At 42.4% G+C, this 14,800-nt stretch overlaps 1 protein-coding gene across 2 annotated transcripts in view; it reads right to left on the bottom strand.

Moving 5' to 3' along the window:
• Nucleotides 1-8,955: 8,955 nt before the first annotated feature.
• TGFBRAP1 (transforming growth factor beta receptor associated protein 1) overlaps nt 8,956-14,800 on the bottom strand; it is a 36,505-nt gene continuing 30,660 nt past the window's right edge. For both annotated transcript variants that reach the window (XM_041468452.1, XM_041468451.1), the window contains exon 12: nt 8,956-14,223. In XM_041468452.1, coding sequence (XP_041324386.1) covers nt 14,035-14,223 — 189 coding nt within the window. In that variant the 3' untranslated portion in view covers nt 8,956-14,034. The remainder of the gene's footprint in view (nt 14,224-14,800) is intronic.

Genomic DNA, 14,800 nt, shown 5'->3' with positions numbered 1-14,800 from the left:
AAACATGCACACAAATGCACTCTGTCCTACTTTGCTGCTTCCAGCCCAGGAGCAGTGTGTGAAGCTGTCACCTGAAGCTTGCAGGAAAACCTCAGCTGTTGCAGCTTATCCCCCTTTTTTGCCATGGTCACTGTAGCAACTTTGCCACCCGACAGCAGAGTGGAACACCAAAGGTTCCCCTTGGCATTGTAAAAATGACATTTTTATCATAGCTGCTTCACAGGTCTTCATGACCCAGCTGTATTTTGAAGAGAATATGGATTTTTTTTTTTATTCTGAATCTTCAATGTAAAATCTTTTTAAACTATTAATTAATGATAACCTCCAATGGCTCCACCTCTCTGGAAAGGAGAACCAGCTTGGGACAGCAATGAAAACAGAGGAAAGAACAATCTCACTTTCAAGATAGTGGGCATGATTTTTTTTATTAGTTCATTTATTAGAGTTTCTACATCTACGCCTTGAATTACGTGAGCGTCTTTGTTCTAAATCATCTGAACTATTTTTTCCTAAATAATTTTTCTAATGTCGTCTGAATTAAGACGTCTGTTTAATTAAGCCTTGCTTGCAATTGAAGGTGGAATGTAGATAAATAGAGGTACCTCCTGGTTACAAATTGTTTTTTAACTTGTAAGATAAAAATGAAGCTTCTTTTCAGCCTTCAATTCAATAATAAGATTTGCCTTAGGCATTGGTAGGGAGAATATCCAGGAGCTAGTCTGAGAACAAAATGTCTGTGTGCTAGTAGGGGGATCTAAACTAGTAGTCATCAATTAATTTAATACACTTTCAGGCTTCTTAGTCAAAACACAAAAAAGCTTGGACTTTAAAGTATTTTTTTAAAAGTTTCTTAAAAAAAAAAAAAAAAAAAGATTTTTCTGTGAGCCTTTGAGTAGGCTGGTGTATGTTCTTGCAGTGGAGTGGTTCTTCTGTCCTGGAGCTCATCTGTGGAGCTAGAATTACAGGACAACTACTAAATTCCTTCTTCCTCAAGAAACAAACCCATTTCCTCTTGGTTTACTTTATAGTCTAAGCTCAAAATGTTCCTTCAAATGGTTCTCAATGGCTCCCTGTGCACATTTGCAGCCCAATAACTTGCATGAAACTCAGCTTCACATTTTTCACATTTCAACAGTCCAGAGAATTATGATGAAAAAATATTTTATTCTGCATTGCTTAGAGTGCTTGAAGGAGTTATTTTCTGCAGGAAAAAAAACCACTTGCCAAAGTGTGCTCTTGTGCCAAAGACCTTTGCTTCCCAAGTCCAGATCTCTACCTCTCTCTGAGAAAAATCTCCATGATCGTTATAAAAACACTGTAAAATCATATTCCTTCTTCATGTAAGCAAGCTTTGCTAAACCAGGGTCCTCTGTGCACATCATCATTGTGATTCTATGAAAGGATCAGCCTTCTTCCTGTGAGTTTGGACCAAACACAGGTAGAAGGAAGTATTTTTTATAAATGTGCTCTAATTCATCCAAAAGCATTATTCTCTAAGACCTAGTGAACAAGATCTTACAGGAATGACCTGATTTCACTCCTTGTTCAATATCATCCTTCTTGGTAACATTTTTTCCTGCCCTACTGCATCAGTAGGTCCCTGCTTGTGGTGGTATCTCATCCCATCTGATCCAAAAGTGATCTGCATGATCTGCAAACCTCCTCAGAGCAGGGCGTGTCACAGCTGGCTGGGCTGCCAGGGAAAGCACCTGAGCACAAAGCAAAATGAGCATCACAGCAATTCCATACCTTGGGCCAAGACACGGAGTTATTCAAGTGGGCAGGGAACAAGTGTTCCTTCACAACCTCAGGACCCCTTCAGGAGAGACACCAGGGAAGGGTGGCCATTAGACACACCCACATGAGAGCACCTCCTGCTTCAGAGCAGAACAAGATAAAGTGCCTCTCATTTCAACAGACATCTCACATTTCAATAGAGTGTCTCAACAGACACATAACCCCGGAGGTCACCGCTCAGGGATGCAGTAATGTGGGTACCAGGGCAGCAGCTGTCCCAGACGTGGGAAGTGAGGTGTGTGGGAGCTTTATTTTTGTGCCCATCCCTGCCTGTGCTGTGGGGCCAGACAATGCTGTGCTGAGGCATGAAGCAGCATGGAGTCTGTTTTCCTTCATGGACCTGGAAAGGTTTGCCCATTGCCACCACTCTGCACAAGGTGTCAGGGCTCATTAATGGGTTTTACAGACCTAAACCCCAAATGTACAAAGGAAATGCAGCAAGCTGCCAGCCTCAGTGAAAAGACAACACCCTTCTTTTTCATGCATGTCAGAGACACGAAATTGTTTTTGCAGGAAGGAAGCTGAAGAAGGTGAGAGGCAGAGTGAAGCTGCCGTGTCCGTGGTTGCAGGCTGGCTTAATGCTCCTTTGCCTGCAGCCTTCTCATTGCAGCGCTCCTGATTCTCCACAGGCATCTGTCCGGCCGCAGCCTGCTGCCTTTTGCCTCTCACCATGTGCTTCTCCCCTGTAAGCAAAGCATTTCCCACAGGAGCCGTTTCTTGTGCATGCTTCCAATGACTCGCTTTCTCTCCCGGCTGCTGCAGGGCAGGCGCTGCCGGGGCCGGGCTGGATGCGCTGGATGCGCGGGATGCTCTGGATGCGTGGGATGCTCTGGATGCGCGGGATGCCCGGGATGCGCGGGATGCACTGGAGCTCTGGATGCGCTGGATGCTCTGGGTGCGCTGGAGCTCTGGATGGGCTGGAGCTCTGGATGCGCTGGATGCTCTGGATGCGCGGGATGCGCTCTCCGCCGTCGGGCACCGCCCCCGCTGCTCTGCAGCCCGAGCATCCTGCCCCGAAGCTCCTGCAGCCTGCTCGCTCAGACGCTTCGGCAGATGTGCATGATTAATGGATAATTTACCTTTTGCTGCCTGATTATTATTTTTCTGCCTTCTAACCTTTTCACTTTTACAAATACATTTTGACTTTGAAATTCTGGGGATTCCACTTATAACCTTTATGTTTATTGGTGAAGTAGCTATTATTAGACTGTTTTTCCTGTTCTTTCTAATTCTGGAGTTTAATTATATTTTTCCTTCTGCCTTTTCATACAGGTGCAGTAATTAAATGGCATTAAATCTGTTTCATGATCATTAAGTAGGCTCGTTATTGTCCTTTTTGTATATATTTTAAAGTTGTAAATAAGTCACCTTCCTAGTGAATCTGCTTGGTATAACTTTGCCATCTCTCTCAGACAGTGATGCTGTGGTTGTGCACAAAAACGTCACGAGTCAGGTACGGTCCCTGTCTCTTCCCAGCCACCAGCACAGAGAGGTCAGAGTGACCAGAGGACCACTGTGTTAGAGTGCAGCCCAAGATGTGCAGATGGGATGAGCCAAGGGGAAGAGATGAGACAAAGAGGGGAGAGATTTCACTTGGCTGTTTGGACCACCATTCTCAATGCCCTGGTGGCATATGTGGGTGCCTCCAGCCCTAAAAGCTGAGTGGGCACTGAGGGAACCTTATTTTTCCCCTACCTTTTCTTTCTCTTGCTCTGTTGTGGCTGTTCTCCTCTGTTCTCTTTGTAAAGAACAACTTGAATTGTGCTGAACATTAAATTATAAATGTAACTACTTAAAGCACTGACAACTGTTCAGGTACAAGTTCATTTTTAAACTCAGGCTTGTAAGCTCAGGGCACTTGGGCGAGACCCCTGACATTTTCTGTGGGCATGGGGGTTTTTTTCAGAGTTTCTAAAGTACTATTGATGGGCAAATGTAGTGTGACCTTTTTTTTAAACACTATTTAAGGGGTGAAACACTATATTGTTGCAGTGTGCATAATTTCAGAAAGGCTGAATTAATCAGCTTTATGTCTTGGCTGTCCAGGAATGGAACTTGCATTATTACAAGACCACACATTTTAAAATATAGTAGTGGAGACAGCAAATGGAATACAAATGCCCAAAAGGTGACTAGGGCAAGGAGCAGGGAGGAAGAAGAGGGGCTTCTTGCTAGCATAACTACACAGTGTCCGAGCACTTTTCCAGCTAAGGCTGGAAATTTATTTTCCATTATTATATGAGAAGAAAAATGTACTCATCTTTTGGGGCACATATTCAGGTTTTAAAATTTTCTGGTAAGAATCCACAGAGAGTGACAAGCATGACCTGATTAAACATTGCCTCTGCACGGTACTTGCCTCCTTATGCACCATGAAGCTGCCAGTCTTTTTTATTGTGATTGTGTGGCTTTTTATTGTGATTGTGTGGCTTTGTTTGGTGACCTTCACTGGTGCCATCAGCACATGTTGCTCCTAAGGCCAGCTTGGGTAATTTGAAACAGCTCAAGTGCAAGAGTAGTTGTCTGGGGCATCTCCAAGTCAGCTGAATGCTTTTTTTTTTTTTTTTTTTTTTTTTTTTTTTTGTAATATTGTTATTGTTCTGCTGTATATTTTGTAATATTGTTATTGTTCTGCTGTAGGGTGCATGGCAATAAAGTTGATACCCATCTTTGATGCATCTCTTTGCCCCTGCACTTTAGGAAAGGCAGTGTGGGTACTGTAGATGTCTCCTCTTGGGTGCCCAGCCTCCCACCTGCTGCTGGGCCTGGCTTGAAGAAAGTCTCCGCTGGAAAAGGATGAGTAAAGGACAGCCTTGGAACCAGCAGGTTTTGCTGCACAGCTGAGCCCATGGCACGTTTGCCTCTGACTTTTGTGCCCACCATAGAGCTGGAGCTGCTTCTCTCCCTCCACAACACCTGCCATCTGCTGGGAGCAAAGTTGTGCTGGAGAGGACTGGTTATACTGGTGGGAACTCACACTTGTGCTGGTGCTGCCTGCTTTCTTTACATTGTGGTTATATCTCTACTGGAAAGTACAATCAGTGAGAGCACAGTTTTAGAACCACCACTATCACTTCACAGGTAAGGCATGACAGTATTCAAGGAGAAATGAGGCCAGTTTCTACCTTGGGTACAGTTTTCTCCCCCTTAAATATTCCAAAGAACAGGAAAAAACTTTGTATGTCAGAGCATTCCATGTGCTCTGACAGCAGGAGGACAGTTGTGTAAAACCATGGCAGGTAGTGATGCATAAAATAAGCATATCAAAGCTGCTAGGCTGTTCACGATTTTCATTGCTGACACTACCTGAACAAGGCATTTTATGAGTTTTCTGGGATGGCTCTGACCTGATGCTGCAGGTAGCACACAACACTCAGGTGCTGGGTTATGCAGCACTTGAGTATCCAGACAAAACATGATGGATGAAGATGGACAGGGCTCATCTTTTCCTCCATGTCCCCCAGCTCACCCCCACCAGAGAGACTTGCTATTTATTGTATGATGCAAGTCCACTGGCAGCAGGGCTGTTCCCTTGGCTTCCTCAGACCTCTGCAGAGCTGGACAGAGTGTGACAGGACTGCTTACAAATGCCTTCAGACTCTTCTTGGCATTAAGACAGTAAGTCAAAGTATTAGATGTTGCTTCCTTAGTAAAATCACTAAAGACAAAATTTCACCATAGAGACTTCATTAAAGTACTGGGTGTATGAAAACATTTCAACACAAAAAGATATTGCTACCAAGTTAAGAGTCCATGAATTGTTGTTTAGAGCACAGCTTTGCTTTTATTTAATGCAACACTGTAGTCAGGAATCTCTGTTTAGTTTTCCCTCATTTTTATCTTCTAGCATTTTACTAAAACCTAATATCAAAGTGTATGAAGTTGATACAAGACTGGAGGGGAAAAGTCCTTGAACTCAGGCAGAGGGAGCACTCCAGGCAGGGCCCAGCCTGCACTGCCCCAAGAGCCACACAGCTCTGCAGCTGGGAGGACAAGGAGGTGTGGCCAGGTAAGGGAAGGTGGCCAGGGATGCCCAGAAGCCTGGGGACAGAGCAGCCTGGCAGCCCCTGAGAGCTGGAGGAGTGCGGCTCATTCCCAGGCAGTGAGAAGGGGCTGGGTGGAGGGAGCTCTGCAATTCAGGAAGTCATTGATGTTTGTTCTGCTTTTACAGAAGTCAAAACCTGACTTGACAAAACATGAGGTGAGGAATTTGCTTGCAAACCTCTAATACTTTCTCCCTACTCAACTCCTGAGCTTTTTCTATTTTAAAATTGTTCTGGTTCATGATTTCATGAGGCCTGGCTTTTGCAGTCAGAGCCCACTTGGTGCTTTTAAGGGCACTTGCTGTGAAAAGAGGCCCTGTCAGGTCTTCTCTTTGGCTGCCTTCAAATCTTGTCATGGCATGGCTTCAATCAAGAAAATCTTTCCATTTTCCTGTCCACAGGGAGGAAAATTATCAGCAGAAGTGATTATTTGTATGAGACACTGCACACTCTTGTGATTTGATATCAGGCAGATGGGAAAACCAAAAGCGTAGGGTATTGAGGCATTGATAATTAACAGCAGCTTAACAAGAGACTCCTCCCTCCTCGGGGATTGAAATTTCTTGGGTTTGTAGTTTTTAGTTTTGACCATCTGTGCTGGCTTTGGATGGGATAGAGTTGATTTTCTTCACAGTGGCTGGTTTGGGGCTGTGTTTTTTGTTTGTGTTGGACACAGGGTTGGTAACAGAGAGATGTTTTTGTTATTAGTGAGCAGGGCTCACACAGGGCTGTGTGGGGCTTGGCTGCTGGCTGGGGCTAAACCATGACACCAGCACAGTTGTGCATTCACATTACAGAACCAGAAACTGTGAGGAGAAGTACTCCTGACACGCTGACTGGAGTATCTGGAGGGGATGTACTGAGTGGCTGCTACCCAGAACAAGAGATTTCAGGAAGGTTTTGAAGCAGGAACACTAAAACTTCTGCTTGACAAATCAGCATGTCACAAAAGGCCACAGAGAAGCTTTGAAATGTGATATGACAAGTTAAAACCTAAAGATGGATCAAAAAAGGACAGGAATAAAAACGTTCTTTCGCTTTGCAAATACAAATCCCCAGTGAATGACATCTTTTAAAAAAGCAGATACAAATCCATCCTGTACTCCTCCCTCCCCATCTTCAACTGCTTGTGATTCAAGTAGAAAAACCCCTACTTCTGTCACACTGGGAGCTTTCTGGCATGACACTGCAGAGTAACCTTGTATGTTAGAGGGACTGAAAGGATTGAAACATCTTTGCATGCTGTCTGTGACTTTCAAACAGATACAAAGAACTTGCATTTTATTTGAATATACTTCTCCAGGTTAGAGAGACACAAAGTACATAATCTTGAAGCTGTCCCCAGTAACTTGATAATTTTTAGAAATTCCCTGCTGATTTAGTCTTTCTGTAATATTTGCAAAAAAGCAAAAACAAACAACAAAACAAAACAAAACAGACCCCAAAAAATCCAACCAACCAACCAATCAACCAACCAAAACAACCCTAAAAAGCCCAAACCACAAAATAAATTAAACTATTTATTCAAGGCAAATGTACCTTTTATCCTTTTACCTTTCTTTAACAGAGAATATTTTGGATGTTTAAACAATACATGCCCCTGGCAAAGACATGCCAAGAAGACACTTGGACCCCTGCCAATCTGGTTTCAAGCTTGTCAGCTCTGGTTTAAAACAAGACAGGTAACCTGACACAGGATGACCCTGCATCAAGTTGGGCTTGGACAACATCATCTCCAAAGAGCCCAACCAGCCTAGATTTTTCTAGGATTTAACTTGCTTTGGGATGGTGAGGCCCCAGTCAATGCAAATACCGTGCTGACAAGGTGGTCAGGGGACTATCTTCAGGGGACTATTGGCAATTATAGGCATTGGTAATGATGCTCATGACTGCTATTGGATTTTGAAGCACTGTAATCAGCCTTGTTATCTACTGAAAACCTGCCATGTGTTCAGCCATCAGCTTTCTGCTGGCAGCCCTGGCCTCTTTGACCCTATGCTGTCCTGCAGCTACAGTTGTCGCAGTGAACTGGACCTTTGGGACTCACTTCTGCCTAAACTCAGCTATACTCTATTGATTATTTGTCTGGGAAGGAGTTGCCATCTGGATGATTAGCATGGACCATTTTCTAACTGTCTAGAGGCAAAACTAGCTGAAATCCCACTGTGCTGGAGTCACAACTGGGTTTGGGGCTTAATGCTTTCTGTGTTACCTTTCCTGGATAGATGATGGATGGATGGATGGATGGATGGATGGATGGATGGATGGATGGATGGATGGATGGATGGATGGGGCAATGCAAACCAGGGTGTATTTCCTGCTGGCTGAGCTAATAAAGTCATGCTTGTTGTGTTAGTTTTTCATTCCTTCCAGCACCATGCTGCACTCAATATTTGCATCCCAAACACCCTCTGTAAGAGCATCCTGAGCACCCACCAATGTTCCCACAGCCTTCACTTCAGCCAAAGGAACAAACTTTACCTGATAGGGCTGTAAAAACCTTGCCAAGTGATCACAGACCTGAACTTCAAAACAAGAGCCCTTCCCTGAAGCTCCAGCTGTTGGATTTTAGCCCTGCTGGATCCCCAGTTAAGCTGTGCACACAACCTGCCCTCAGCATCCAGAGGATGCCTGCAGCATTGCCAGTGCCTGCACTGCCTGGCAGAGTGGGGCTGGAGAGCAGCTGAGCCAGGTCACACCTGCATGCCCTAAGCACTCCTTTTCTGCACTTCTCCTTTGCATTCCCCTCTCAGTCCCCTTAGAGATCACACCAGTTCCTTGGCTTACCACAGACTCTTTACCAGCCCTTACCACCCTTCCTTTCCTGAGGTTTCCTTGTCCTACAGTTCCACTGTGGTAGCACTGGGAGCAGCTGGTCCTTTGGGCCCTAAGCCAGGGCCATTAGTCCTGAGAGCTGAGGAGGAAGATGAGGAACACCAACACTGCTGCCTTCTGCAGAGTATGTAAGCACCAGCCTCACTTCCACATGTCAGGGATCTGACCCCTCTGTCAGTCACCCTGATGAATCCTCTATTCATCAATAGATAATCTTTTCCCTTCACTTGGACATTCACATTCCAGGGTTTATGTATCTACGAATCCATGACAAATGTAATTAAAAGAATTTATTTTATTAAAAATCAACATATTTATACATTTGTACATTCCACATACTGCTGTGTATGTTCACCAATATAACCACTAAGTCCAAAAGCCTTAACGGTACAAACTTCCATCTGAACAAATTTACTGCAGGGGAACTTCAATTTTGAAATCAATCATACATCACAGAATGTTATTTTCTTCTTTTTCCTTAAAAAGTAGCAGCACATTTAACTACCAGTGTTCACAAGGCATAAGTCCTAAAGTGCTGTACAGCAAGAGAAAAATTAATTAGCTAATATAGGCAATAGAAGGAGAGCTCACAATGAAAATGTATTAGTTGCTGCCTGTTATGAACAGCAGGATGTTAATAAAACACTTAGAGCCATGCTGAATAGAGACTGCAGCAAACCAGGAAGAGTTATAAAATAAAAAAAATTACTTCTTGATAGAACTGTATAAAACAAAATATTTTTAATGTCATTCAGGACAGGAGTCCTGCGAAGAACAGATGTTGTTATAAAGACTCAGCAGTCGGGATAATGCTTGTGTGTTTAAATATGTAATAAAATTCTCAGAAAACATACACATACTCTGTCCCTACCACCAAATATCCACAGCTCACATTAGTAGGGCTTCATGTGGCTGAGTAATAAAGTGACATTTTACTGAAGACAGATCTGCTCAGGAGTCCCCCAAACCTCTCAAGATTTGTACCCATGTCAGTTAAATGCAAGACAAATGACATTAATCAGGTCAGGTAACAAAGGCTGGAAAGTTCCCGAAGGCTAGGAGCAAGGGGAGCAACGAGAGAAGTTCTCATTGTAACTTGGACTCCAGTGGAGACCTGAGCCACCTCAGTATGGGCTGTCTGAACAAGTCAGTTCACATGTATTTGTGGTGTGCTCTGTGTAACCCCCAAATGCTTATTTCCCCTGCCTCTGACAATATTACAAGAATACTGATCTCAATTGACAACTTACCCATTTAAACAAAAGAAATGAAGATGTAACTGAATTCTTTCTCATGAATATAGAGCCATTAATCTTATTTTGAGCAGAGTGCCAGATTCTGAGCAATTTTTAAAATTAGGATTTTTCCTCTTATTGACTGAAAGAGAGAAAAACTGCATATGATGACATATACACACCATAGGTAATTTTTACATGAGGAAGTGTGGAGCTATGAAAGTGTAGAAGAAAGTTTAACAAGTGCTTTTATTATGTACCATCATCTGTAGCAGTGAATGGCTGAAAAAATAGTCAGAGCTGCAATATTCCAGTAACTGGAGGTTACATGTTACACAAACGTGTTTTGATATCCACAGAGGCATCAGTGTGAGAGACTAATCTCATTTATTATGTCCTGAATCACAGGCACAGTGTCACATTAAAAAAAATTCTGCACTACTGTTTTGGTTTTGACACATACAAACTTGGAGAAGACTCATTGGAAAAAGTAAGGGAGATGAATTTCAAATAATTTAGCAACAACTAAATTAAGGATAAATATTCTGGCAGAATCTCCACTCTCCAAGGGCAGGTCTTAGACTCCACATTCCCTAACTGGAGATAAAAAGATCACATCAAGTTTTGACTCCCAAAAAAAGCATTTATTTCCAAACTAGAAGAATGGTCAGAGAAATATTTCTCTTTCCTGCCTCTCCTCCTTCACATATGCAGTCAGCAATTAATACCCACATCTGGTTCCTTCCGTGTTCACTGCCTCTGTGCTGCTGCAGCCATAACTTACCACAGCAGCAATGCTGGCACAGGATTTCAGGTACATAAACCAAGAATCACCAAACTGACAGTGCCAAAACAAAAGAAGGACTGAACTCAGGTTCCCCAAAATGAAGCTCTCTTACCCAAGAGGTGCTCAGTTGTCCCACCTAAGAGAATTTGAATGCAGACCTTCCAAAAATTTCCTGGTGACAAAGCCCAGAACACCACACAGCACCCTGATGTGGGCTGACATCTCCTCTGCTTGGGAATATTCCCAGTTGCTCACGTGCTGGACACACACAGGAAGAGCATTGCCCACCTGTCACCTCCCTGCTGAGCTCTTGCTCTGCCTTAGCCTCACATTGGCTTTCTTTGCTTTTTCCTTTGGCTACCGTGGGATTTCCATATTAATTCATTCAAATGAGCTCTAGTATAAAACTTAACAAAGCAACAGGTAACAATGTATCAATTTTTCCACTCCACACTTTTGGGGGGCTGGGTTTCAAAGATCTAGATGCCCCCAACTTAAATATCAATCACATTTTTGATTGCAAAAATGCTGGCTTTCATTATTCTGATTTCTGTTTTTGTTCTGTATGTACAATTATTGGTTTTGCTGCATTTTAGCCAAAGTACATATCTGCAAAAAGATATTGAATATTAATAAAGAATTATTTAATCTTTTATAGGCATAATTTTCTTGCAATAGCAACTGAGAACTTTCCTGAGGTCTGGAATGATATGATTTTTATTCTGTTGCAGCAGTAGTTCATCACTACTAAGTGGCTAAAATTACCCTAAATCATGGAGAGGGGTCTGTTTTAGCACCCCCTTACTAAATAGGAAAAAAGAGCATACTTAGGATGCTGGCAGCAAAAGAAAGTATTTCTTAAGAAATGCATGCTAGTGTACACAAAAGGTTTATAGGGTCTTTGTAAAAGTCACTTCCACTCTTATCAGCAAGTATTTTGAGGACAGGGGACTACAAATTTTTCTATGCCATTACTGCCAGTTGTAAACACAATGTTCAAACCCCATGATACAAGATAGAGACTCTGCTTATACCAGTGCCACAGCAGAATCACTCATGCCAGAACAGTCAGAAATGCCCACACTTGACTTCTTTTCAAGTGCCTCTCATTAAATGTGACTTGCGTGTCTTAGTACAAAGCACTACAAAATTCCTTACTCGGGCTTTCAAAAGCAAATAAAATTCAGCACAACAGTTATTTCAAAATTAGGAGAAAGATTCAAAGGTCTTTGCTTTAAAGCAAAGTACTCCACACCTCAAATACAGCTCAGGGACCCACAATACAAGAAAGATGTTGAACTGTTGGAATGAGTTGAGAGTAAAGCCTCAGTGATGATGACAGGGCTGAAGCACCTCTCCTGGAACACAGGTTGAGAGCTGGGGCTGTTCACCCTGGAGAGAGGCTCTTGGAAGACCTTATAGCACCTTCCAGAACCTGAAGGGAGACAGCAAGGGAGCTGAAGAGGGGCTTTGTACAGATGCATGTAGCGATAGGGCAAAGGGGAATGGCTTAAGCTGAAGGAGGGCAAGTTCAGATATCAGGAAAAAAATCTTTACTGTGAGGGTGGTGAGGCACAGGTTGCTCAGGGAAGTTGTAGACAACCCATATTTGGAAGTGTTCAAGGCCAGATTGGATGAGGCTTTGAAGAACCTGGTCTAGCGGAAGATATCCCTGCCTATGGCAGGGGCGTTGGAATAGATGATCTTTAAGGTCCCTTTCACCCCAAACCATTGCATGTTTCTGTGAGAAGAGATGGATATCTTCTTCCCCTGGATGAGGTCTGGCTGCCCCTTCTTGGAGGCAGCACTGTACTTCCTAAGCCAGCCTTTCTGTACAAGGAGGCTGCATCAGGACAACACTGAGGGACACGGTGTGACTCCGGCTGTCCTGTGTAGGGCCAGGACCTGGACTCCATGATCCTCATGCATCCCTTCCAACTCAGCTTATTCTGTGATTCTAGAAAGGACCAAGCAGATACTCCATTTTGCTGAAAGCCTCCACTGATTTGGAATTCTGAAACAGGGAGCAGCCATACCAACTCAACTGCATGCAGGTCAGTAAGCCTGGTATTTATTAGAGCTTTACAGAATTCAAAGAAATGCTTTCACTTTGCAGTACTGAAGTTTATTTAAAGTTGTCATTTTTTAACCTCTCTTGGGGGAAGCTACATATTTTAAATCAACTTCTTTAAAATGGTTAAATAGCAATGTGAATACATATGAGGGCAGTTAAGTAAGGGGTTTATGTTATTTGAAAAATCTTAGTCCACAGAATACTTAGTAGAATATAAAAAACCCAGTACCCCTGTAGTGCACTTTTGTAGATTTCTTACAATTTTATACCTTCTCTCTGTGGTTTTGATTGCACAAAGTCATCCATAAGCACTAAAACCCATTTTTGTGGAGTTCCAACCTGCCTAAGTTATGTTATAGCAAACATTTAGCACATCATCTGTACATTTATGTATCAGCTACATCTTAATCCTCCAAAGAAATGCTAGAATGATAAGATCAATTTATTCAACTGTATGTACAGCATATTTGCATATTAATAAATAAATCAGTATTAAAGTCAGGGCCTCTTCCCCCATATAAAAGTGACTACAGTCTGACCAGACAAACTTTCTTTCTTTTTTCTTCCAAGCTCACCTGTGTGATTGAGGTTATTGGTTTCCACTCAGTACGTTACAGTAACTGCAGGAGCAGAAACCTAACAGAACAGTGCTTACATTTAAATTCCATATAGCAGGTGGATGGGAGGGAGGTATTAAAAAGTGCATCAAAAGCCCACATTTTGTAGAGGAAAAAAATTGAAGTTGATAATGTGATCCTGTGGAAGATAATCCAGCCCAAAAGAAGACATGCTGCAGCAAGTACTAAAATCGATGCACATCTCTGTCTTCATAGTAAGCTGCACGATGCCAATCTTGTCCCATCACTCTTCAGGAATTCCAACTCCAATAAATGCCACCTTGCCCTCCACAAATTTATCAACACCACAGTCAGTGCAAAGTGACAATTCTTAAAATGACTGTTTGCCTTCACTCCATAACATTCATCCTCACTGTGAAGAAAAGGCTCCTTTTCTCTTAAGTGTTTACTCCTATTCACAGAAGAGCCCATATTTGCACCTCTCCATGTGTGGTAGTGAATTTTCTTTTCTATCTACATTCATTAGAAATCAAAAAGATAAGTAGCAGTATTTTATATTTACTGGAAGTCTTCCCATAAACCCAAAAACTAGCTGTCCACCTTGATTTATACTTAAAGTAGCTGCACTGTTTTCTTTCCTGCCCACTTTCGATGGGGTATAAGTCATGGGAACTGTGAGAATATTTCAAGTCTGATTGCTGGAGCTGGGAGAGTGATGAGTCACATTGGAATTGGGATGCCTGTTTGCAGCACAGTGCGTGTGGGCTACACTCCCGTTGGGGTATCTTACAAACACAGGCTCACAGAAAGGATTTTGGCACACCTGACACACCTTTTTGTCTGAAAGAAGAATCGGGGCTCCTTTTTGTTTAACCTGAAAGAGAGGGGGGAAAAATTCCAAATGTGAATATAACAAGAAAGGAAGGGAAATGATAAGAGCATAATTGCAACTATACCAAATGGATAAAACAAAAACAGTTTCAAGAATCTGCTGTGAACTCTAGGCAACACTGTCCTAGCCAGGAATGGAAGAAAGCTTTATCCTTAACAAAATCTACTAACAAGCTTCAATTAATACTAAATGCTGGATAAGTTTTTAATAAATTTTGGCAGGTGACACTGTAAAAAAAAAAAGAATCAAAAATCTGACACTCTCTCCTGGTGAAAGAAATGCTAACTGACACTTGTTAAAGTTTCTGCATGAACTCTGTTAATCTGCAAATCCCAGATTCACTTCACATTCATTCCAGAAGCTCACCAAGGTTATTCCTATTTCAAGGCTCCAACTTTCCCTTCTTTTACAGAGAAAACATACAATTAATTTTGAGTCTAGTTGTCATGGCAAAAAAAAACCCTAATAAATGCCAAAGACATGAAGACAGCTTTTGTACTAATTCTTCAAGCTGCTTTTGATTACTGTATAACAAAGGACTCAACTGTAAAGCTTCAAA

The sequence above is a fragment of the Pyrgilauda ruficollis genome, unplaced genomic scaffold (assembly GCF_017590135.1).
Source record: "Pyrgilauda ruficollis isolate IOZ18807 unplaced genomic scaffold, ASM1759013v1 scaffold22, whole genome shotgun sequence".
Lineage (NCBI taxonomy): Eukaryota > Metazoa > Chordata > Aves > Passeriformes > Passeridae > Pyrgilauda > Pyrgilauda ruficollis.
This window is presented reverse-complemented; position numbering and strand designations above follow the sequence as displayed.